The 25555-nt window shown below is 46.2% G+C and overlaps 1 protein-coding gene across 1 annotated transcript; it reads left to right on the top strand.

Moving 5' to 3' along the window:
* The first annotated feature begins 380 nt into the window (after nt 1-380).
* Nucleotides 381-25555, top strand: LOC134350331 (uncharacterized). Its single transcript, XM_063055388.1, has 2 exons — nt 381-973; nt 24496-25555. The coding sequence occupies exons 1-2, from the start codon at nt 508-510 to the stop codon at nt 24984-24986; spliced, it is 957 nt and encodes a 318-aa protein (XP_062911458.1). The 5' UTR covers nt 381-507; the 3' UTR covers nt 24987-25555.

The raw sequence follows: 25555 nt of genomic DNA, 5'->3' as shown, positions 1-25555 counted from the left end.
GTGTATTGTGTGTGAGTGTGTGTCGTGCAGTGTGTGTGAGTGTGAGTGCGTGTCGTTGTGTATTGTGTGTGAGTGTGTGTCGTTGTGCACGGTGTGTGAGTGTGAGTGTGTGTCGTTGTGCACTGTGTGTGAGTGTGAGTTGGTGTGCTCCTCCAGCTGTACTCTGTGAGCCTGTGAGGACTGCGATGTGTGTGCTGCAGTTGAGAGTGATGGAGGAGGAAGGAAGGAGACTGTGTGAGTGACGGGCTGCTAATGGGTGGTGTGTGCAGATCGGGGAGTGATCACTGCTGTGAGATAATGGCACCTCCCACCACGACCAATCGTAGATCTGTAACTTCGTCACGAGACTCGTCCTCCTCCCCCCCCCTACCCTGGCCATATCCTGTGATGCCTTGATACCACTTGTTGCCGGAGTCTCTGGCGAGAGAGACGGCGCGAGGCAAACGAAGTAGGGGAACTGGACGCTGCTGGGACACTCCCTTTCACAGAGGAACACCCAGGCCAGAAATGGAACACCAGACAAGCTTTAAACAAAAAGTATTGCCTCATTACCTGAAGGTGATAACGGAGGTTGTGACGCTGGACGACATTGTCAGCAACTGCAGTGATCGGGAGCTCAGCGGGGTAGAGAAGAGGCTGCGGACAGTGGTGACGACAGCTCACGCCGAGATCCAAAAGGCAGTAGCGGAGGGAGGGAAGGTCCAGGACGAGGTGAGCGAGGCCATCAGAGACGCGACGGAGGAGAAGAGGAAGGTTCAGCAGGAGATGGAGAATAAGAGGAAGCAGCTGCTGGAGGTGGGAAACCAGCTCGTCACCCTGGAGACTAAGAAAGACAAGAAGCAAGCCGAACTGAAGAGGGTTCAGGCGACGATTCTGCAAAAAGAAGCAGCTCAGGAAGCTGAAAACGCCCGTAAGGCAGAGAAGGAAACATTACGCAATGTGGGATTTGGCCTGCTCATCCTGCCCTTTGTCGGTGAGTCACAAATTTCTAAACCATTCCCCTCGGGATAACCCAACACCCAATCCCCACTCTCCGCCTTTCCAGCCGCAGCCCAATGCGTGTCGAGGAATATCACCTCATCTCCCCAATGTGTTCTTTCCAACCCTTGGGGCTCCGCGATAAAGTCAACAAGATGAGGCGTCACCTCAGCCCCTCCAAATTGCTCCTACTCCCAACCACATCAGGTTAATCGGTCCCAGGTCCCACTGACTCGCATCGCTCTTCACTGTCCCTGCTCATCACCAATCTATCAACCTCTCTTAAAAATACTCACAGGCTCCACTTCCACTGAGGGGGAGACATTCTGAGGCCTACCACCCCAAGGGAAACCAGTGATCTCATCTCCGTCTTAAGTGGGTGATTCATTTCGAGTGAGATGGCAGACAGCAGATTTGGGAACAGGACACAATCTGCTGAAGGAGCTCGGTGGGCCAGGCAGCATTGAGACCGGGGAAATTGGCTGTCCATCTACTTGACATGTTGAGCTCGTTCAGCACAGCACATCGGACATAGAACAGTATGTCCACAGAAACCTTCGGCCCACAATGTTACGCCAAACTTTAACGTATACTAAGATATATCTACCCTTCTCTTGCACAGTCTTCTATTTCTCTCTCACCTGTGTCCCTATCCAGGAGTTTCTACCTGCCTTTAATGTACCCGCCTCTACCACCACCCTGGCAGGGTGTTCCACACACCCACCACTCTCTGTGTGACAGGCCTACCTCCGATATCCCCCACTACATTTTCCTCCAAAAACTATAAAATTATGTCCTGTTGTATCTGCCACTCTCTGCCCTTGGAAAAGTCTCTGACTGTCCACTTGATTTATGCCAGTGAACACTTTAGACTCCTCCATCAAGTCACCTCTCGTCCTCCTTCACTCCAGAGAGAAAAGCCCCAGCTCACTTAACCTGGCCTCATAAGACACGCTCTCTAATCCAGGCAGTATTGTGGTAAGTCTCCTTTGCACAGTCCCTAAAGTTCCCACATCCTTCCTATCATGAGGCAGCCAAAACTGAACACAATACTCTAAGTGTGGTCTAACCTGAGTTTTACACAGTTGCAATATTAACTCTTGGCTCCTGAACTCAATCTATCAACTAATGAAGGCCAACACACTATACGCCTTCTTAAGCATGCTATCAACCTGCACGGCAACTTTGGGGATCTACGGATGTGGATTCCATGATCACTGTTTCTCTGTACTTCCAAGAATCCTGCCATTAACCCTATTTTCTGCCTCCCAAAATTCAACCTTCACACTTTTCTGGGTTGAATTCCACCCAGACTTCAATCTCAGCCCAGCTCATCCTCCTGTCAATGCTTCAATGTAACCTACTCTGTCCACAACATCACCAAACTTCCTGTCATCTCTAAACTTACAAACCCACTATTTCACTTCCACATCCAAGCTACTTTAAAAAAATACAAAAGAACAGGATTCCCAGCATAGATTCCTGAGGAACACCCCAGGTCACCGAACCCCAGGCAGAATACACTCCATCTACCACCACTGCCTGTGGGCAAGCCAGTTCTGAATCCACACAGCCAAGTTTCTCTGGATAAGAACATAAGGAATAGGAGCAGGAGTCGGCCATCTGGCCTGTCGAGCCTGCTCCACCATTCAATAAGATCATGGCTGATCTGGACACGGACTCATCACCACCTACCCGCCTTCTCCCCATAACCCTTAATTCCCCTACAATGCAAAAATCTATCCAACCTTATCTTAAATATATTTACTGAGGTAGCCTCCACTGCTTCATTGGGCAGAGAATTCCACAGATTCACCACTCTCTGGGAAAAGCAGTTCCTCTTCATCTCCGTCCTAAATCTACTCCCCTGAATCTTCAGGCTATGTCCCCTAGTTCTAGTCTCACCTACCAGTGGAAACATCTTTCCTGCTTGTATCTCATCTATCTCTTTAATAATGTTATATGTTTCTATAAGATCTCCTTAGTGGTTCTTTGTTGCTTTCTAACGTTTTCCCCATCTTCCAGTTTTCCAATACTCTCGGTGACTTTATACGCATGAGCTTTTAGTTTGATGCCGTCCTTGCCTGGCTCTTCCCACCCTTAACTGCTTTTAACTGGAATATACTTTTGTTGAGCACTGTGAAAAATCTCTTTGAAAGTCTTCCACTGTTCCACCATACAGTCTGTGTTACTAGTCTACCCTATCCAACTCCTCCCTCATCCTGTTGTAGTCTCCCCCGTTCAGGCATCCTCTTGGTTTTAGATCCCTCCATTTGTATGAGAAACTCTTTCATACTGTGGTTACTCTTTCCAAGAGGTTCCTGAACTACAAGATTGCTAATTTTACCTGTCTCATTGCACAGGACTAGATCCAAGATAGCACATTCAGTAACATACTGTCCAAAAAAGCTATCACATTTGTATTTTATGAATTCCACTTCAAGAATGCCTTAATCAACTTGATTCACCCAATCTATGTGCAAGTTAAAGTCTCCCATGATAACTGCTGTTCCATTCTTGCACGCCTCAGATATTTCTGTTCATTACCTGTGTCACTGTAATGCTATTATTCAATGGTCGATAGACAACTCCCACCCATGATTTTTTTCCCTTTACTATTCCTAATCTCTACCCAGATGGATTCAACATTCTGCTCCTTAGAACTTATATCATCCCTCATTATCGCCCTGATCTCATCGTTAATTAAGAGCGATACCCCACCTCCCTTACCTTCCTGCCTATCCTTCCATATTATCTGATATCCTTGGATATTTAATTCCCAATCCTCTCCACCCTGTAACCACATCTCTGTAATGGCCACTAAATCATACCCCTCTGTATTGATTTGTGCCACAAGTTCACTGACCTTGTTTCGAATACTATGGGCATTCGGACAAAGTGCCCTTACACTCATTGTGCTTTTAAAATCTTGTAATCTTTTTCTCTTTTGCACTTAACTTTTCTTTACTCCACTCTTATATTTCCCTTTTTTAACTTTTGCTTTTACTTTACCTTTATCCACACTTTTCTCTTTTACTTTATCCAGATTTCTCCAATCTGTTGAACCCACCCCCCTACTGTTTAGTTTAAAGCCCTACCCGCAGTCCTAGTTATGTGATTCACCAGGATCCAGCTCCCATCATGGAACACCTCCCTCCTTCCCAATACTGGTTCCAATTTCCGATTAGTTCAGACCCACTTCTCCCACACCAATCCTTGAGCCACACATTTAACTCTCTAATCTTTTTAACCTTTTGCCAATTTGCATGTGGCTCAGGTAGTAATCGAGAGATTGCCACCTTTTTGGTTCTGCTTTTTAACTTTGGCCCAAGTTGCTCAAATTCCCTTAGCAGAGCCTCTTTCCTCATTCTACCCAAGTCATTGGTAACCAATGGACCACGAAAACTGGATCATACCCCTCCCACTGCAAATTTCTCTGCAGGTCAGATAAGATATGCCGAACCTGGGCACCAGGCAGGCATCACAGCCTTCGGAACACTCTATCCTTGTGACAGAGAAATCTGTCTATTCTCTGACTATACTATCCCCAATTATCACTACATTTCTCTTCTCTCCCCACTCTTGAATGGCTCCCTGAACCACAGTGCCACAGCTAAGTTGTTCATCCTTCCTATTGCCCCACTCTCATCCACGCAGGGAGCAAGAATCTCAGACCTGTTGGACAAAGTCAAAGGCTGAGACTCCTAACCGCCTCACTTGCAGTCAGATCCTCTTGTCCCTGACCGCAGACTAAATCTGAAGCAACTAATCTAATGGGTGTGACTACCTCCTGAAACAGGGAGTCCAGGTAACTGTCCCCATTCCTGATGGGTCGTAGTGTTTGAAGCTTAGATCCTAGGCTTCCCAACTTTCTGAACGAGCCTACCACAGGGACCCTTATCAAATAGAGACCTAGAGACATAGAAAGTACAGTAGAGAGACAGAGGCCTTTCAGCCAATCTACTCCCATCAACCTGCACCTGGACCATAGACATCCATACTTCTCTGAAACTTTGAAATCGAGCTCGCATGCATCACCTGCGCTGGGAGTTCATTCTGTGCTCTCACCACACTCTGAGTCAAATTTCCCCTCATGTTCTTCTTAAACTTTTCACCTTTCACCCTAAACCCATGAACACTAGTTGTAGTCCCACCCAACCTCAGTGAAAAATGTCTGCTTGCATTTACCCTTTCTATACTCCTCATAATTTTGTATACTTCTACCAAATCTCCTCTCAATCTTCTACATTCCAAGGAATAAAGTCCTAACTTAGTCAATCTTTCCTTATGCCTCAGGTCCTCCAGCCCGGCTACATTCTTCTTGTAAATTTTCTCTGTACACTTTCAACATCTTTCCTGTAGGTAGGTGACAGGAACTGCACACAATACTCCAAATTATTCTTCACTAATGGCTTCAACATACCAACCCATCCTCTTTACTCAATACTTGGATTTATGAAGGCCAATGTGCCAAAAACTTTCTTTGCAACCCTGTCTACCGGTGCTGCCACTTCTAATAAATTATGCACCTGTATTCCCAGTTGCCTTTGTTCTACCACACTCCTCAGTGCCCTCTTGTTCACTGTGTTAGACCTACCCTGGTTGGTCCTACCAAAGTGCAACGAATAGCACTTGTCTGCATTTACATTCCATCTGCCATTTTTCAGCCCATTTTTCCAGCTGGTCCAGATCCCTCTGCAAGCCTTGATAGCCTTGGAGGAACCCAGCAGGCCAGGCAGCATCTATGGAAAAAAGTACAGTCGACAAACAGTTTCAGCCCAAAACGTCGACTGTACTTTTTTCCACAGATGCTGCCTGACCTGCCGAGTTTCTTCAGCATTTTGTGTGTTGCTTGGATTTCCAGCAACTGCAGATTTCCTCTAGTCCATGATAGCATTCTTCTCTGTCCACCACACTCACATACTGTCGTCCACAAATTTGCTGATCCAGCTAACCACATTATCATCCAGATTATTGATACAGATTTAAAACAGCAAAGGACCAGAACAGATCCCTACAGCACACCACTAGTCACAGGCCTCCAGTCAGAGAAGCAACTATCAACTGCCACTCTCTGGCCTCTCCCACAAAGCCAATGTCTAATCCAATTTACTACCTCATCCTGAATACTGAGCAACTGAACTTTCTCAACCAACCTCACATGTGGGGCTTCGTCAAATGCCTTGCTAAAGTCTATGCAGACAACATCTACTGCCTTGCCTTCATCAACTTTCCTGGTAACTTGCTTGAAAAACTTCATAAAATTGGTTAGACACGACTTACCACACATGAAGCCATAAACTCACCAGCTGATAATTTTCTGGTTTATGTTTGGAGCCTTTTTCAAACAACGGAATCACATTGGCTATTCTCCAATCCTCTGGTACCTCAATTGTCACTAAGGATAATTTAAGTATCTCTGCTTGGGCTCCTGCAATTTCTGCACTTGCCTCCCATAGGTTTGAGAGAACGCCTTATCAAGCCTATGGGTATTTATCCAACCCAATTTGCCTCAAAGCGGCAAACACCTTCTCTTCTGTAATCCGTATAGGACCCATGGCCTCGCTGCTGCTCCTTCACTTCAGAACACTCTGTGTCTGTCTCCCAAGCAAAAACAGATGCAAAAGATCCTTTTGGCATGGGGCCAAAAGCCATCTCCTTTAGCTTCATACATAGATTACCATTTTGTTATGTTACTTTTGTTTAAACGTACCGTGGGTTAACGGTAAAGAATCATATTCTGGAAGAATTAGAGAACTTTTATTTACAGTAATAGACAAACACGTCTTAACCCAGTCACGTGCTGGAACATTCTGGCAATCCCATGCATGCTCAGTCCTCTGTCCAATCATGTATTGGCACATCATTGCACATGACATCACCACATCTTCCTTTCCTTAAAAAGAAAAACAATTAACAACATTAATCAAAACACATTTATATCAGATAACTGAAACTCTGAAGTTGGCTCTTTCTTAAACCCTTTGCGATTCTTTCTTAACACGGCTCCCTCCTCTGTTTGGACCATGTATGGTCTGGTCTGTGTCCATGTGTTCCTTTTATCTTGTACCCTCACTTTCTCTCCTTGTCCTTCAGACAGACGTCTCCTTAGATCAGTCAATTCACATTCCACTTTTATTTGTAATGAAATATGATTCTTTTCTTCATCTAATTCTTTCAAAACTGTGTCATCTCTTTTTTATGCTGAGACTTCATCATTTCAATAAAACTTATCAATTCCTTCACTTGTGCTTTCACTTCTTCCTTATACTGTGCCCACTGTGAGCGTTCTTGCTCTAGACGGTGATAAAACTGAACCTCATATTCTCTCATTGACTCTTCCATTATTGCTTGCATTGAAGTAACCTCCTCCTGCCATTCCTTTTTCACATCATCAATTGCCTCCTGTTTGGTCGTCTCAGACACTGCAGCTACTGCTTTTATATTCCCCATGTCAGCATTTGCCTCCATGAGCTGGACCTGCAGTCGAGTTACCTCACCTTCTGCCGACTGTAATAGTCACAGTCATAGTCATACTTTATTGATCCTGGGGGAAATTGGTTTTCATTACAGTTGCACCATAATTAAATAGTAATAAAACCATAAATAATGCAACATTCTGTCACTTCAGCTCTGTGTCACTATCCAAGACAAAAATTCTTTTCACCAAATTAAGCCTTTCACAGGCAGATACACCCAGAACTGACTGTACATTTTTTGGCACAACCACAAATGAAAGCATGTGCACAACATCTTTGTGTGATACCTTTGCCATGCATGTTCCTTTAGCTGGAATGTCTGCACCTGAATACCCAGTTACTTTTATATTTGTCTGATGTAACTTCAGTCTTGCCTCTTGGCTTTAAAGCATTAAACTCAGATTCTGCAAGAACATTTACTTGCGCTCCAGTATGACGTTTAAACAGAATATTGTTTTGAATCACTTGCAATGGAATAGTCCAGTCATTCTTACTTTGTTTATTTTCACAAAGCACATCTATATAAAATTCCTCACGTTCATCTTCAAGCACAGAATTTACTTGTTTCATTTTATTTTCCTTCTTTCTACTTTTACAACAGCGTGGAAAACTATTAATCTTACTGCAACCATTGCTTGAATATCCTCCAATTCTCAGCTACATTGCAGGTCAGCTGAAGTTTTGGTGGGGGTTGTAAACCTTCCATTTTACCGTTTACTGTTCGAACTTTTTTCTTCTTCTCTTTTTTTTCCATTATCTTCGATTCTCCTTTATTATTCTTCCAGAACCACTTCTGACACCATGTTATGTTACTTCTGTTTAAACGTACCGTGGGTTGACGATAAAGAATCATATTCTGAAAGAATTAGAGAACTTTTATTTACAGTAATAAACAAACACGTCTTAACCCAGCCACGTGCTGGAACATTCTGGCAATCCCGCGCATGCTCAGTGCTCCGTCCAATCATGTACTGGCACATCATTGTACGTGATATCACCACATCTACCAGAGGACCAATTTTATCTTTTACAATGCTTTTGCTCTTAACATATCTGTAGCATCCCTTAGCATTCTCCTTCACCGTGTTGGAGAGGGCAACCTCATGCCTTCTTTTAGCCCTCCTGATTTTCTTCTGAAGTGTTCTCTTGCATTTTATACTGCATACGTACCTCATTTGTTCCCACCTGCCTATCCTTAAACACCTTACTAAAATAGATGTACACCGCACCCACCTTCGTCAATCAGGCTCATGAAGCACGACTGGCCTCTCACAAAGCTATGCTCACTACCCCAATCAGACTATGTGTCTCCAAATGCTGATAAACCCTGTCTGTAAGAATCCTTTCCATCAATTTGTCCACCTCTGAAGAAAGACTCAATGGTCTATCATTCCCAACTCCCTTTCTTGAACAGAGGAATAACATTTACACTACTACAGTGTGAAGGCTTCGAGGGATTCCAGTCCTGAAGAAGTTGAATTCTTCTCTTTGACAGGTGTTCAGTGAAACTGTCTCTCGCTACTGCTCCGAGATCTCTGACTCTTCACAACTTTCCAGCTCTTCCCCCCACCTCTTCCCCCTCTTTCTCCCGGTTTCACCTACCACCTACAACATTGTATTTCTTCCTCCCCTCCCACACCTTCTTACTCTGACTTCTCATCTCTTTTTCCAGTCCTGATGAAGGGTGTCAGCCTGAAATTTCAACTGTTTATTCCTCTCCATAGATGCTGCCTGAGCTGCTGAGTTCCTCCAGCATTTTGTGTGTGTTGTCAAGTATATCCGTCTATTTTACACCCTTCTCACAAATGTCAAATGGTGAGTACAGAAGTAAAATATTCACTAAGGACGTCCCCAATCTCCTCCAACTTGTTAAAACACCGAACACAGCACTGTACAGAACAGCACAGGCCCTTCGGCCCGTGATGTTATGCTGACCTTCTAACCTACTCGAAGATCAATCTAACCCTTCCCTCCACATCGCCCTCCATTTTTCCTTCATCCATCTCTGATTGGCCCTACCCTCACTCTAGTCACCCTCATGTTCTTCCCATATGTGTAGCACGTATTGGGGTTTCCCATAATCCTACTCACCAAGGCCTTCTAACCTCTTCTAGCTCTCCTAGGACGATTCTTAAGCTGCTTCCTGGCCACCTTGTAGCTGTCTAGAGTCTTGTCTGATTTGGCTTCCTACACCTTAAGTAAGCTTCCTTCCTCCTGTTGACTAGATATTCCACATCCCTTATCAACCATGATTCCTTCACCCTGTCACCCTTTCCCTGCCTCACTGGGACAAACCTTCCTGAACCCATGCAAGTGCTCCCTAAACAACCCCCACATTTCCATTCCACTTTTCCTTGAGTACATCTGTTTCAATTTATGCTCCCAACTTCCTGCATAATGGCATCATAATTAACTCTCGCTGAATGAAATACTTCCCACACTCTGCTCCTGTCCCTCTCTGAGGCTGTGGTAAAGGTCAGGGAGTTGTGGTCACTGTCCGTGAAATGCTGTCCCACTGAGGGATCTGACACCTGACCAGGTTCATTACCAAGTACCAGATCCGTAAGGGCTCTTCTCCATTCAGCCTGTCTATATATTGTGTCAGGAATCCTTCCTGGACACACCTAACAAATTCCACCCCTTCCTAACGGAGTTGTACAGCAGAAACACAGGCCCTTCAGCCCACTGTGCCTATCCCATCTGCCTGCATTAATTACATCTCCCTCCAAACCCTGGTCATTCAAGTACCTGTCCAAATGTTACCCCGCAAACAACAGGAATTCAGCAGATGCTGGAAATTCAAGCAACACACATCAAAGTTGCTGGTGAACGCAGCAGGCCAGGCAGCATCCCTAGGAAGAGGTACAGTCGACGTTTCAGGCCGAGACCCAAAGGTTACAAATGTTACCCCTCCTGCAGCTCATCCCACCTACCTTCTGCTCTTGGTGTGAAAGCATACCTTCTCAGGTTCACCTGAAATGTCCACATTCCCAGCTTAAATCAATACCCTCAACTTTTGGACCTCGAATCACGCAAAATGGACTGGCTGTCTTCCTCATCTTTGCCTCTCTTAATTTGACATGCCTTTATCATAACATCTCTTGGCCTCCTGTGCTCCAGGGAATTCAGTATTCCAGTTGAGTAAAGGAAGTTACAGAGGTGGGAGAGAGGAGCTGGCCAAACTTCATTGGAAGGGAACACTAGCAGGGATGATGGCAGAGCAGCAATGGCCAGAGTTTCCGGGAGCAATTTAGAAGGCGCAGGATTGATACATTCCAAAGAAGAGGAATTCTAAGGACAGGGTGACATAACCGTGGCTGGCAAGGGAAGTCAAAGCCAACTTAAAAGCCACAGAGAGGGTATATAATACAGCAAAAATTAGTGGGAAGTTATAGGATTGGGAAACTTTTAAAAACCAACAGAAGGCAACTAAAAAAGCCATAAAGAAGGAAAAGATGAAATACGAGGTAAGATAGCTAATAATATTAAAGAAAATACCAAAGGTTCCTTCAAATATATAAAGAGTAAAAGAGAGATGGGAGTAGTTATTGGACCACTGGAAAATGATGCTGGAGAGATAGTAATGGGGAACAAGGAAATGGCAGACGAACTGAATAAGTATTTTGTACCAGGCTTCAGTGTGAAAGGATCCAGCAGAGTGCCAGAAGTTCAAGGGTATCAGGGAGCAGAAGTGAGTGAAGTTACTACTAGAAGGGAGAAAGAAAGTGCTTGGTATGTAGCTGAGTCACCTGGACCAGATAGTGTACACCCCAGCGCTCCGAATGAGATGGCTGAAGAGATTGTGGAGGCAGCAGTAATGATCTTTCAAGAATTAATATATTCAGGCATGGTTCCAGATGACTGGAAAATTACAAATGTCACTCCACTCTTTCAGATGGGAGAGAGGCAGAAGAAAGGAAATTATAGGCCAGTTAATCTGACCTGAGTGGTTCAAAAGATGTTGGAGATGATTACTAAGGATGAGGTTTCAAGGTACTTGGAGGCATATGATAAAATAGGCTAAAGTCAGATTGGCTTCCACAAGGAAAAATCTTGCCTGACAAATCTACTGGAATTCTTTACGTAAATAACAAGCAATATAGACAAAGGAAAATTGGTGGATATTGTATACTTAGATTTCTAGAAAGCCTTTGACTAAATGCTGCACATGAGGCTGCTTGGCATGGAAAGATACGAGCATGGATAAAGCAGTCACTGATTGGTAGGAGGCAAAGAGAGGGAATACAGGGAGACTGCTGGTAACCAGTGGTATTCCACAGGTCTGTTTTGAGACCTTTTCTTTTGACATTATATTTCAATGATTTGAATGACAGAATTAATGTATTGTGGCCAAGTTTGCAGATGATACAAAGATAGATTAATGGGCAGGTCATGTTGAACATAGAATAGTACAGCACAGTACAGGCCCTTCAGCCCACAATGTTGTGCCGACCCTCAAACCCTGCCTCCCATATAAGCCCCCACCTTAGATTCCTCCATATACCTGTCTAGTAGTCTCTTAAACTTCACTAGTGTATCTGCCTCCACCACTGACTCAGGCAGTGCATTCCACACCCCAACCACTCTCTGAGTAAAAAACCTTCCTCTAATATCCCCCTTGAACTTCCCACCTCTTACCTTAAAGCCATGTCCACTTGTATTGAGCAGTGGTGCCCTGGGGAAGAGGCGCTGGCTATCCACTCTATCTATTCCTCTTAATATCTTGTACACCTCTATCATGTCTCCTCTCATCCTCTTTCTCTCCAAAGAGTAAAGCCCTAGCTCCCATAATCTCTGATCATAATACATACTTTCTAAACCAGGCAGCATCCTGGTAAATCTCCTCTGTACCCTTTCCAATGCTTCCACATCCTTCCTATAGTGAGGTGACCAGAACTGGACACAATACTCCAAGTGTGGCCTAACCAGAATTTTATAGAGCTGCATCATTACATCGCGACTCTTAAACTCTATCCCTCGACTTATGAAAGCTAACACTCCATAAGCTTTCTTAACTACCCTATCCACCTGTGAGGCAACTTTCAGGGATCTGTGGACATGTACCCTGAGATCCCTCTGCTCCTCCACACTACCAAGTATCCTGCCATTTACTTTGTACTCTGCCTTGGAGTTTGTCCTTCCAAAGTGTACCACCTCACACTTCTCTGGGTTGAACTCCATCTGCCACTTCTCAGCTCACTTCTGCATCCTATCAATGTCTCTCTGCAATCTTTGACAATCCTCTACACTATCTACAACACCACCAACCTTTGTGTCGTCTGCAAACTTGCCAACTCACCCTTCTACCCCCACATCCAGGTCATTAATAAAAATCACGAAAAGTAGAGGTCCCAGAACAGATCCTTGTGGGACACCACTAGTCACAATCCTCCAATCTGAATGTACTGCCTCCACCACGACCCTCTGCCTTCTGCAGGCAAGCCAATTCTGAATCCACCTGGCCAAACCTCCCTGGATCCCATGCCTTCTAACTTTCTGAATAAGCCTACTGTGTGGAACTTGTCAAATGCCTTACTAAAATCCATATAGATCACATCCACTGCACTACCCTCATCTATATGCCTGGTCACCTCCTCAAAGAACTCTATCAGGCTTGTTAGACACGATCTGCCCTTCACAAAGCCATGCTGACTGTCCCTGATCAGACCATGATTCTCTAAATGCCTATAGATCCTATCTCTAAGAATCTTTTCCAACAGCTTTCCCACCACAGACGTAAGGCTCACTGGTCTATAATTACCCGGACTATCCCTACTACCTTTTTTGAACAAGGGAACAACATTCGCCTCCCTCCGATCCTCCGGTATCATTTCCGTGGACAACGAGGACATAAAGATCCTAGCCAGAGGCTCAGCAATCTCTTCTCTCGCCTCGTTGAGCAGCCTGGGGAATATTCCGTCAGGCCCCGGGGACTTATCTGTCCTAATGTATTTTAACAACTCCAACAGCTCCTCTCCCTTAATATCAACATGCTCCAGAACATCAACCTCACTCATATTGTCCTCACCATCATCAAGTTCCCTCTCATTGGTGAATACTGAAGAGAAGTATTCATTGAGGACCTCGCTCACTTCCACAGCCTCCAGGCACATCTTCCCACCTTTATCTCTAATCGGTCCTACCTTCACTCCTGTCATCCTCTTTTTCTTCACATAATTGAAGAATGCCTTGGGGTTTTCCTTTACCCTACTCGCCAAGGCCTTCTCATGCCCCCTTCTTGCTCTTCTCAGCCCCTTCTTAAGCTCCTTTCTTGCTTCCCTATATTCCTCGATAGACCCATCTGATCCTTGCTTCCTAAATCTCATGTATGCTGCCTTCTTCCTCCTGACTAGATTTTCCACCTCACTTGTCACCCATGGTTCCTTCACCACACCATTCTTTATCTTCCTCACCGGGACAAATTTATCCCTTACATCCCACAAGAGATCTCTAAACATCGACCACATGTCCATAGTACATTTCCCAGCAAAAACATCATCCCAATTCACACCCGCAAGTTCTAGCCTTATAGCCTCATAATTTGCCTTTCCCCAATTAAAAATGTTCCTGTCCTCTTTGATTCTATCCTTTTCCATGATAATTATAAAGGCCAGGGAGTGGTGGTCACTGTCCCCCAGATGCTCACCCACTGAGAAATCTGTGACCTGACCCGGTTCATTACCTAGTACTAGATCTAGTATGGCATTCCCCCTGGTCGGCCTGTCCACATACTGTGTTGAGGAAGCAAAGAGGCTACAGAAGAGCTTAGACAGATTAGAAGAATTGGCGATGAAATGGAAGATGGAATACAGTGTCGGGAAGTGTATGGATGCACTTTGGTAGAAGAAATAAAAGTGTTTTCTAAATGGAGAGAAAAGATCTGAGGTGCAAAGAGACTTGGGAATCCTCATGCAAGGTTCATTAAAGATTATTTCGCAGTTTGGGTCTGTGGTGAGGAAGGTAAATGTGTTGTTAGCTTTCATTTCGAGGAGTAGAATATAAAAGCAAGGATGTAATGTTGAGACTTTATGAAGCACTGGTGAGGCCTCTCTTGGAGTACTGTGAGCAGTTTTGGGCCGCTTATCCAAGAAAGGATGTGCTGAAACTGGAGAGGGTTCAAAGGAGGTTCACAATAACAATTCTAGGATTGAATGGCTTGTCAGATGAAGAGTGTTTGATGGCTCTGGGCCAGTAGTCACAGGAATACAGAAGAATGAGGGGTGACCTCATTGAAACCTATCGAATGGTGAAAGGCCTCGACAGAGTGGAAGTGGAGAGTATGTTTCCTTTGGTGGGAGAGCCGAAGAACAGAGGATACAGCCTCGATACAGAGGAATGTCCATTTGGGACAGAGGTGAGAAAGAATTTGTTGAACCAGAGAGTGGGGAACCTGTGAAACTCATTGCCACAGGCAGCTGAGAAGGCCAAGTCTTTACGTATATTTAAGGCAGAGATTTGATTGGTCAGGGCAAGAAGGGTTATGGGAGAAGGCAGGCAGTAGGGGCTGAGAGGGAAATGGATCAGCCATGATCAAATGGTGGAGCAGACTCCATGGGCCAAATGGAGTAATTGTGCTCCTATATCTTATGGTCTTAAATCAGTCCCATCCGGTCCTATCACTCCTCATATCTCAGGCTTTGAGTCCCAGCAACTATCTTTTAGAGTCATGAGGTCATTGTGCACTACAGCACAGAAACAGGCCCTTCAGCCCATTTAGGCTGTGCTGAGCCATTAATCTGCCTAAACCCATTGACCTGCACCTGGGCCATATCCCTCCATGCCCTCCCTTCCATGTACTTAACCAAATTTCTCTTAAATGTTAAAATCAGACCACATCCACCACTTGCACTGGCAGCTTGTCCACACTCCCATCACCCTCTGAGGGATGAAGTTCCCCCTCATATCCCCTTAAACATATCATCTTTCACCCTTAACCCATGACTGCCAGTCCTAGTTTCACCCTACCTCAGTGGAAAAATCCTGCTTGCATTTACCCTGTCTATATCCCACACCACTGTGCACATCTCTATCACATCTCCCCTCGTTCCCTTGCACTCCCGGGAATGAAGCCTTAACCTATTCAGCCTTTCCCTGTAACTCAAGTCCTGGCACCACCTTGTAAATTGTCTCTGGACTCTCTCAATCTTACTGACATCTTTCCTGTAGCTAGGTGACTAGAACGCATCTTCTGTCTATTAATCACATCTTTCCCACAGAGCTGTGACCAGAACTGAACACAGTTCTCCGGCTGCAACCTAAATGATGTTCTGCACCGCTGCAACCCAACATCCCATCCCATCTCCCACCCTCAGTGCCACGGCTGACGAAGGCACCTCCTCTGCCACCCTGTCTACATGGGTCGTCACTTTCAGGGCACTCTGCTCTTGTACTCTTAATTCTCTCTGTCGCACAACAGTCCCCACGTACCTACCGTTCATTGTGCAAATCCTACCCTTATTTAACTTGAGAGAGGTGCACAGGATGATAAGAAGCATAGACAGAGACATTTTTCCCAGGGTGGAAATGGCTAATGCAAGGGGGCATCGTTTAAAGGCGATTGGATGAAAGTATAGGGGGGGTGTCAGAGGTAGTGTTTGTTTTTTTTACACAGAGTGGGGGATGCGTGTCGGGGTGGTGGTAGAGACAGACCCACTTAGGACTTCTAAGAGAGACATGGGTGAAAGGAAAATGGAGGCTATGTGGGAGGGAAGGGTTAAACGGATCTTGGATAGGTTAAAAGGTCCACACAACATGGTGGGCCGAAGGGCCTGTACTGTGCTGTTTGACGTTCATTGTAAAATACATAAATTGTCTGAGTTAAATTCCATCTGCTGATCCATGGCTCATGTTCCCAGTGGATGTAGAGACTATAGTAACCTCAGACCAGCCCACCACCAACTGTGCCAGGGACAATGGCATCGAGAGTGGTATTACAGAGTCCAGCCCACCACCAGCTGTGCCAGGGACAATGGCATCGAGAGTGGTATTACAGAGTCCAGCCCACCACCAGCTGTGCCAGGGACAATGGCATCGAGAGTGGTATTACAGAGTCCAGCCCACCACCAGCTGTGCCAGGGACAATGGCATCGAGAGTGGTATTACAGAGTCCAGCCCACCACCAGCTGTGCCAGGGACAATGGCATTGAGAGTGGTATTACAGAGTCCAGCCCACCACCAGCTGTGCCAGGGACAATGGCATCAAGAGTGGTATTACAGAGTCTAGCCCACCACCAGCTGTGCCAGAGACAATGGCATTGAGAGTGGTATTACAGAGTCCAGCCCACCACCAGCTGTGCCAGGGACAATGGCATTGAGAGTGGTATTACAGAGTCCAGCCCACCACCAGCTGTGCCAGGGACAATGGCATCAAGAGTGGTATTACAGAGTCCAGCCCACCACCAGCTGTGCCAGAGACAATGGCATTGAGAGTGGTATTACAGAGTCCAGCCCACCACCAGCTGTGCCAGGGACAATGGCATCGAGAGTGGTATTACAGATGAGAAACAGCAGTGGAGCCTGCACCAACCCCTGTGGCACACCGAGCTGGCAGGACTCCAGTCTGAACCACACCATCACTACCACCCTCTGCCTCCGGTTGTCTCCCAGTGCCCACCTCACCCTGGATCCTATGTGATCACACTTTCTAGTCCACTCATTTCTGGTCTCCTCTCCAATGAAATTGCCAAAGAACTCTGGCACAGACACGATTTTCAGATTCCCCACAGGCACAGCACTCACACTCTCTACCCCGAAGAATCAGCCTGATCCAAACTAGGGGTCCCAGGACAACTTCACAACCATGGGATGGTGGTCTGAGGTGGGAGATATCGGTGATGGGGGAAAGAGTCCATGTGATGTGGGTGGGGAGAGTCGGTGACGCAGGAGAGTGTCTGTGGGCTGTGGGAGGGAATTCGGTGGGTGGGGGTGTCGGTAATGGGGAGAGTGTGTGGGCTGTGGGAGAGGATTTGGTGGGGTGGGGGTGTCAGTAATGGGGAGAGTGTCTGTGGGAGGGGATTTGGTGGGGTGGGGGTGTCGGTAATGGGGAGAGTGTCTGTGGGCTGTGAGAGGGGATTCAGTGGGTGGGGGTGTCAGTAATGGGGAGAGTGTCTGTGGGCTGTGAGAGGGGATTCAGTGGGTGGGGGTGTCGGTAATGGGGAGAGTGTCTGTGGGCTGTGAGAGGGGATTCAGTGGGTGGGGGTGTCGGTAATGGGGATAGTGTCTGTGAGCTGTGAGAGGGGATTCAGTGGGTGGGAGTGTGGGTAATGGGGAGAGTGTCTGTGGGCTGTGAGAGGGGATTCAGTGGGTGGGGGTGTGGGTAATGGGGACAGTGTCTGTTAGTTCTGGGTAGACTGCCTGGAGAGTTGGTGACAGGGAGAGTGTGTGAGAGTTCTGGGTAGACTGCCTGGAGAGTTGGTGACAGGGAGAGTGTGTGAGAGTTCTGGGTAGACTGCCTGGAGAGTTGGTGACAGGGAGAGTGTGTGAGAGTTCTGGGTAGACTGCCTGGAGAGTTGGTGACAGGGAGAGTGTGTGGGAGTTCTGGGTAGACTGCCTGGAGAGGGCATAGGCTGCAGTGACACACCCGGAGTCCGTCAGCAGTTCTGTCCATCTAAAGGAACAGATACTGTGTGTTCAGCACTGCGGCAGACACCGAGGCTACAGAAAACACACCAACTTCCTGTGTGTTTCCACATTGCACACCAGCATGGTTACCACCCAGAAATACAGGCCAGTGCAGATACACAAACTGCAGCCCAGATACACAGGCCCCAGCCACCATCTGGTTTCTGAACACTCCATGAACTGATGAACTTTCCTCTCTTTTTGTACCACTCACTGATTTGTTATATATAATTTCTGTAACTTGTATTCATTCTCCTGTACCGCACTGTACTGCCACCACCACACATTTCATCACATACACCAGCGATAATTAACTTGATTCTGAAAGCAGATGACACTGGCAGTCCCAGCACAGAGACACTGACATTCCCAGTGTGGAAACCTTGACAGTCCCAGTGCAGAGACACTGACAATCTCAGTGTAGAGACACTGGCGGTCCCAGGAGAGATTCTGGTCCCAACGTGGAGACACTGGTCCCAGTGCAGAGTTGCAGGTGGTCCCAGCATGGAGGCACAGATTACTGTGAGGATACACATCCGAACTACAGTTCCTCCCGACTGCCTCTGTTAAGAATTCTATCCTCTCTCCAAGTTCCTCCTGATCCCACAATGAGACATTTTGTGCAGGACCCTCCAGAATGTCTCCGACTCGTAGTGCCCACCGCCATCATTGCCAACAGCATCCCTCACATCCAGCCTCTCACCCTCTGCTCTCCTCCTGGACAGAACAGGAGCAGAGCTTCTCCCCACCCCCAGTCCTCTCGCCCTTACCGCCGATCCTCGTGAGACTCTGCCAGCAGTCATACCTTCCTCTCCCCTTCCTCCCCGACATTCTGCAGCTTCTCCAGTCTTTTCCCCAGCTCCCTCCCTTTAGCCCTTCCCTCTCCCTCCTCCCCACATTCCAGGGCCACTGACAGCTCTTCCCGTGGTCTCACCGACTCCCCACGTACCAGAGGACAACATCCCTACTCCCACAGCCATCTCCCCCGAGTACCCTTCTCATCCCCCCAGCCTGCTCGGGGGCTGTCTACTGGGTTGTGCACCAGAGCCAGCGGTACAATTATTACACACAAAATGCTGGAGGAGCTCAGTGGTCAGGCAGCATCTGCCGAAACGAAAACACTGTTGGAAGTTTTGGGCTGAAACCCTTTATCAGGATTGGAAAGGAAGGGGTAAGATACCAGAATAAATAGCTGGGGGGGGGGTGGGGGAGGTGAAGGAGGATAGCTGGAAAGTGATAGATGAAGACAGGTGGGTGGGAAAGATAAAGGGCTCTGGAGAAATGAATCTAATAGGACAGCAGTGTGGATCATGTGAGAAGGGAAGGAGGAGGGACACCGGAGGGAGGTGATAGGCAGGTGAAGGGAAGTGGTGAGAGGCCAGAGTGACGAATTGAAGAAGGGGAAAGGGGGAGGGGCAAAGAGAGAATGAAAAAGGAAGTAGTGTACTGGAAATGACATTAAACAATCACAAATGCTGAATTCCTTGGTAAATTATCACACTCGCAGACGATGTGCGTACTCAGAATTCACACAGCGGCCTCCTCGACAACAGGGAAAATAAGCGTAGACCGTGTGACCAATTTGGGGAGCACTCCAGATTCAATCTGCAGTGGTGACCCTGAGGTTCCCGTTTCCTGTCTCTAACTTCCAGTCTGACCTCCCAGTGTGGCCTCCTCCACTTTTCTGACAAATGATGTAATGTTGAATTTGTACAAGGTAAGGGCAAATCTGGAGTATTGTGTACAGTTCTGGTCACCGAATTATAGGAAAGATGTCAATAAAATTAAGAGAGTACAGAGAAGGTTTACTAAAATGTTGCCTGGGTTTCATCTCCTAAGTTACAGAGAAAGGTTGAACAAGTTAGGTCTTTATTCTTTGGAGCGTAGAAGGTTAAGGGGAGACTTGATAGAGGTGTTTAAAATTATGAGGGGGATTGATAGAGTTGACGTGGTTAGATTTTTTCCATTGAGAGTGGGGAAGATTCAAACAAGAGGGCATGGGTTGAGAATTACAGGACAAAAGTTTAGGGGTAACATGAGGGGGAACTTCTTTACTCAGAGAGTGGTAGCTGTGTGGAATGAGCTTCCAGCAGAAGTGGTTGAAGCAGGTTCCATGTTGTAGTTTAAAGTTAAATTGGATAGATATATGGACAGGGAAGGATTGGAGGGTTATGGGCTGAGTGCAGGTCAGTGGGAATAGGATAGGGTAAGAGTTCGGCACGGACTAGAAGGACTAAGATGGCCTGTTTCCGTGCTGTAATGGTTATATGGTTATACTGAAAGGCCGAGAGAGAGTAGATGTGGAGAGGATTTTTCCTGTTCTGGGGCAGTCTAGGACCAGAGGGCACAGCCTCAGAATAGAGGGATGTCCATTTAGAACAGAGATGAGGAGGAATTTCTTTAGGTAGAGGGTGGTGAATCTGTGGCTTTCTTTGCTACTGACAGCTGCAGAGGGCAAGTCTGTATGTATATTGTCTTTATTATAACAGGTCTGATTATCTTTAAGACAGAGATTGATAGATTGATCAGGGCATGAAGGGTTAAGGGCGGAAGGCAGGAGATTGTGGCTGAGAGGAAAATGGATCAGTCATGATGAAATGGTAGGGCAGACTTGATGGGCCGAATGGCCGAATTCTGCTCCCATGTCTTATGGTCTTGTGATCTTTTGGCCTTATAGTTTAACACTGGAGGAGCAGCATCTCATCAGCTTTTGGATCAGTACATCGATGTCAGGGGTAGGTGAGACTTGAATTAGAGGGTGAAAAGTGAAATGTTTAAAGGGAACCTGAAGAGGAACTTTGTCACTCAGAGGTCTGGTGAGAGTGTGGAACGAGCTACCGGTGGAAGTGGGTTCAGGTTCAACATTTAAGAGAAATTTGACAGATACCGTACATAATGGGAGGGTTATGGAGGGCCGTGGTCTCGGTTTGGGTTGATGGGACTAGGCGGAAGAACAGTTTGACAGTAGATGAGCTGAAAGGTCTGATTTTATGCTGTAGTGGCCATGCTCGGTCCTCAATACTGAATTCAACAACAGAAGATGAAAGGAGGAGCTGGCAGTGGCCAATCAGCCCATCTAGACTGTCCCCTTCATTGCTAATGGCTGATATGGATTAACAGATTCTTATTCAATTGTGTGACCCTTCACCCCACCCCTCGCTTTTCAGGAATCCATCAACCTCGGCATTAATGATAACCAGACCCCTCGCTTTGATCACCACTGCTCCTTGAAGAAAGATATAAAGGCTGATCGTCCCTTCAGCGAAAAAATAACGCTGCTTTGTCTTAAGTGGTTCACAGTTTATTTTTAACCAGTGACAATAGTTCCCAGTTCTCCCGCAAGAGGAAACGCTCTCTCCACATTACACATGATTCTGTCAGTTGCTGTCTACTCTTCTACCCTCAAGCAGATACAGGCCCAGTCTGCCTGACCTGCCATAGACTACAGCACAGAAACAGGCCTTTTGGCCCATCTAGTCTGTGCCAATCTACCAAGGTTTTTCAAATGCTCCGCCTCTGGCCTCTGCTCAAACTGCTGCTTGTCCGAGCCCCTTTCCACTGGTAGGGGTTGTGACAGGCACTAAGATCCAAGGTCATCACTCAGTGTGGTTTTCTGTTGAGTCTGATATTATCTTCAGCCTTTTATAGTTCTTCACGAGGTGCTGTGTTCAGATGGTTTGAAATGCCAGGACAGTTTTTCTCTCCTTAGAAGCTGCCTGACCTGTTGACTGTTTGCAGAGAGCCCTGTTTCCATATCAAACTTACAACACTGGAGGAGGTCAGCATAAAGCAGCATCTGGTGAGGAAAACCTTCACCTCAGTCTCACATGAGGCATCGACCATCCCCCTGCCTCCACAGATTCTGCTCGACCTGTTCTGTTCCTCCGGTGGTTAGTTTGATGGTCTGGATTCCGGAGCCTGCAGCCTCTTCCCTCTCCATCTGGCAGGTCCTTTCACTTTTTAAGATGACACAGGCCCCAGCCCAGGGACACAAGCAGACACAGATCACAGTTATAGAGAAAAGTTCAGCACAGAAACAGGCCCTTCGGCCCATCTACTCCATGTCAAAACCATTGAAAATGCCTAGTCTCATCAACCTGCACCACTTGTGCTGTCAGCTCCTCCCACCCTCTCATGACTTTCTGAGAGAAGAGGTTCCTCCTCTTCCCCTTAAACTCATCACCTTTCACCCTTAACCCATGACCTCTGGTTGTATTCCCACCAAACCTTTGAGGAAAAAGCCTGCCTACATTTACCCTGTCTATACCACTCATAATTTTCTACACCTCTATCAAATATCCTCTCAGTCATCTACATTCTGAGGAATGAGGTCCTAACCTACTCAGTCTTTCCTTATAACTCGGGTCCTCCAGACCCGGCAACATCCTTGTAAATTTTCCCTGTACTCTTTCAACCTTGTTCACATCTTTCCTGTAGGTAGGTGACCAAAACTGCACACAATACTCCAAATTAAACCTCACTAATGTCTTATACGACTTCAACATAACATCCCGTCTCCTGTACTCAGTACTTTGATTTATGTAGGCCAATGCGCCAAAAGCCTTCTTTACGATCCTATCAGCCTGAGACGCCACTTGTGAGGAATTATGGACCAGTATTCCCAGATCCCTTTGTTCTACCACACTCCTCAGTGCCCTACTATTCACTGTGTCAGACTTGGTCCTACCAAAGTGCAAATCCTAACACTTGTCTGTATTAAGTTCCATCTGCCAGTTTTCAGCCCATTTTTCCAGCTGGAGCAGATCCCTTTGCGAGCCAGGACAGCTGTACCGTTCGGCTAGGCCTTCCAATATAAAGAAACAAATGACTGCAAATTCAGAGTGGATCACATTATTAATGCATTTATTATTTTACCTGCAAGGGGAAATGTATTTCCAGCCAAGTTTCATCTGGAAATAGAGCTCCAATCTTCTGTTTCAACCCAAGTACTTTGATACTTTTTCTTGCAAAGAACAGTGATTAGGCTGAACATTACATTCCTCTGTGACCTTCATCCTCATCTCATTCTCACATTTGAGCTTTAGAAGCTCCATCCTGTTTTCCCTGCTATCAAGACATCGCTTCTGCTCATAAAGCAAACTGCCTGTCATCAAAGAAAATAGTTTGCTCCCATATAACACAATCACACTTGTTCTCACCCAAACCAGCATAGCACCATGGATTTCATAGACCCTATTTTGTTACATTACATTTTACAAAAGTTACAAACTCATAAAGAATTCACAGTTACAAATATATTTCCACATTCCCTCCTTATTGTCATTTCATAACACCATAATAATCAAAAACATAATTATTAAGGTATGAGTACAGTAATCAAAATGATCTTGAATATTCAAATAATGATACAGTCTCAGAACTTTAATTAAACAAAATCCCCTTTTCCAAGTATGGATCGACAGGTAGTACCTATTTTCAATATACAGTACCTAGACCTACATGACACATAAATCACAAAAGAATAACAGTGATGATTATAACTATACCAATGATTATATCAGAACGTAGGATAGTCACTCACCAATCGCTTCCTGGAGTGTCTTAATTATGAAACTGTCCTCTCACTTTCGTAATCTTTTCGATGGCCTCTCAGATATGATCCATTTTTCAGCCCATTTTTTCCAGATCCCCCTGCAAGCTCTGATAGTCTTCCTTACACCACCAGTCTTGGTGTCATCCACAAATTTGCTGATCCAGTTAACGACATTATCATGCAGATCATTGATATAGATGACAAAGAAGATTGGACACAGCACTGATCCCTGTCCTCCAGTCAGAGAGGCAACTGTCAATGACCACTCTCTGGCTTCTCCCACAGAGCCATTTTACTACCTCATCTTGAATGCTGAGCGACTGAACCTCCTTGACCAGCCTCTCATGCAGGAACCTGTCAAATGTCTTATGAAAATCCACTTAGACAACAATCACTGTCTTGCCTTCAACCACTTTCCTGGTAACTTCCTCAAAAAACTCTATAAGATTGAATAGACATGACATCCCACACATGAATCCATAATGACTTTTCTTAGTCCATGACTATCCAAATACGAATAAATCTGCAGATATACAGACCGCAGCGCAAATTTACAGACACGAGAGCAGACACAAAGGGATATTTAGAGCCACCAGTCATAGTTTCAGGATCAATGGTCACAGTCGAGCACAAGACAGGCATCTCAGCCCTCTATGTCTTCTGAACTAATTATAGCATTAACTAGATGGGCTGAATGGTCCATCTCTGTGCTGTAGTGGAGGAGGGAGAAGATGAGGATGAGGATGAAGGTGAGGGTGAGCGTTTGAGAGCAGGGGAGGGTGAGGGTCAGAAAGTCTGTCCCACAGAGAGTGTGGAGATGTGGATAGGCTGACCCTCAGTTATCCACCTCCTTCCCTCCTCTAGGAATCCCCCTGGCTCTCGGTGCAACCAGGGAAATGAAACGCTCGAAGGAACTGATCTCCAAGGCCTCTGAAAGGCTGTCAACGATGAAGGTGGAACAGGACAGCGTGTGCCAGGAGCTAACCGAGTGCCAGGAGAAGGTGGAGGAGCTGAGGCTGAAGCAGCTGGAGGCGGACAGCCAGCTGAGGGGGAACGAGATGGAGGTCCAGGTCAGGCAGGAACACATAACCCAGCTGTGTGCCAGCAGGATGAAGGTGTTCAACAGTATGGACCACCTGAAAGCCCTCCAGAGAGAGCTGGACGTGGTGTACGAGGATTGCGACCCAGATAACTACCCTGGGTTTAATCTGATTGGCCATCTCCAGAAACTCGTCTCCCTTGTCCAGGGACAAAGCTTCGGCCTCGAGTTGCTCGGAGACCCCCGGGTAATCAGCAAGATCAGCCAACTCGATGGGAAGTGCCCGAACGGAGCACCGTCCCTGCCGGGGGTCTGACAGTGACCACAAAGGGATGTGTGTGGGAGGTACTGACTCCCTGAAGGTACTGTAGGGTTCTCAGTGATATTAACTGCTAACTGCTAATAATGAAATGGCTTCTCTGTACTGTTAAAATGAAATGGCTTTTCAGTAACGTTAACTGATGAGGTAAGATTCTCTGTAGCAGCATGTTTGGGTTATAATTAGTGATAATGGGACTTGTATTCACTTGCTAACCAATGGAAGAGATGTTATTCTTTCTGTCTGTGTGAAAGCTGTTAGTTTGCGCGGGCTTGGGGGGTTTTTCAGCGAGGAAGAACGAAGAGGAAGGATGTGCTGGACGCACTCTGGTAGACCACCGTGGTTGGTCCCAGTCTGAGGGTCGAGGAGTTCGGAGGAGATCGAATGGTGGAGAGAAGACTCCGTTAATTGAGCTCCAATGGTTGTGCACGAAGCGGATGAACTCTGATAAGATTGGGGCCTTTTTCTTTTCCTTTAGTATTTGTATCTCTATTAACCACATAGTCACATTAAGGTTTATAAAGTGTAATCAGTTAATCGTACCTTGTGTGCTCTCTGCAACACAC

Source organism: Mobula hypostoma, chromosome 8, assembly GCF_963921235.1.
Source record: "Mobula hypostoma chromosome 8, sMobHyp1.1, whole genome shotgun sequence".
Lineage (NCBI taxonomy): Eukaryota > Metazoa > Chordata > Chondrichthyes > Myliobatiformes > Myliobatidae > Mobula > Mobula hypostoma.
This window is presented reverse-complemented; position numbering and strand designations above follow the sequence as displayed.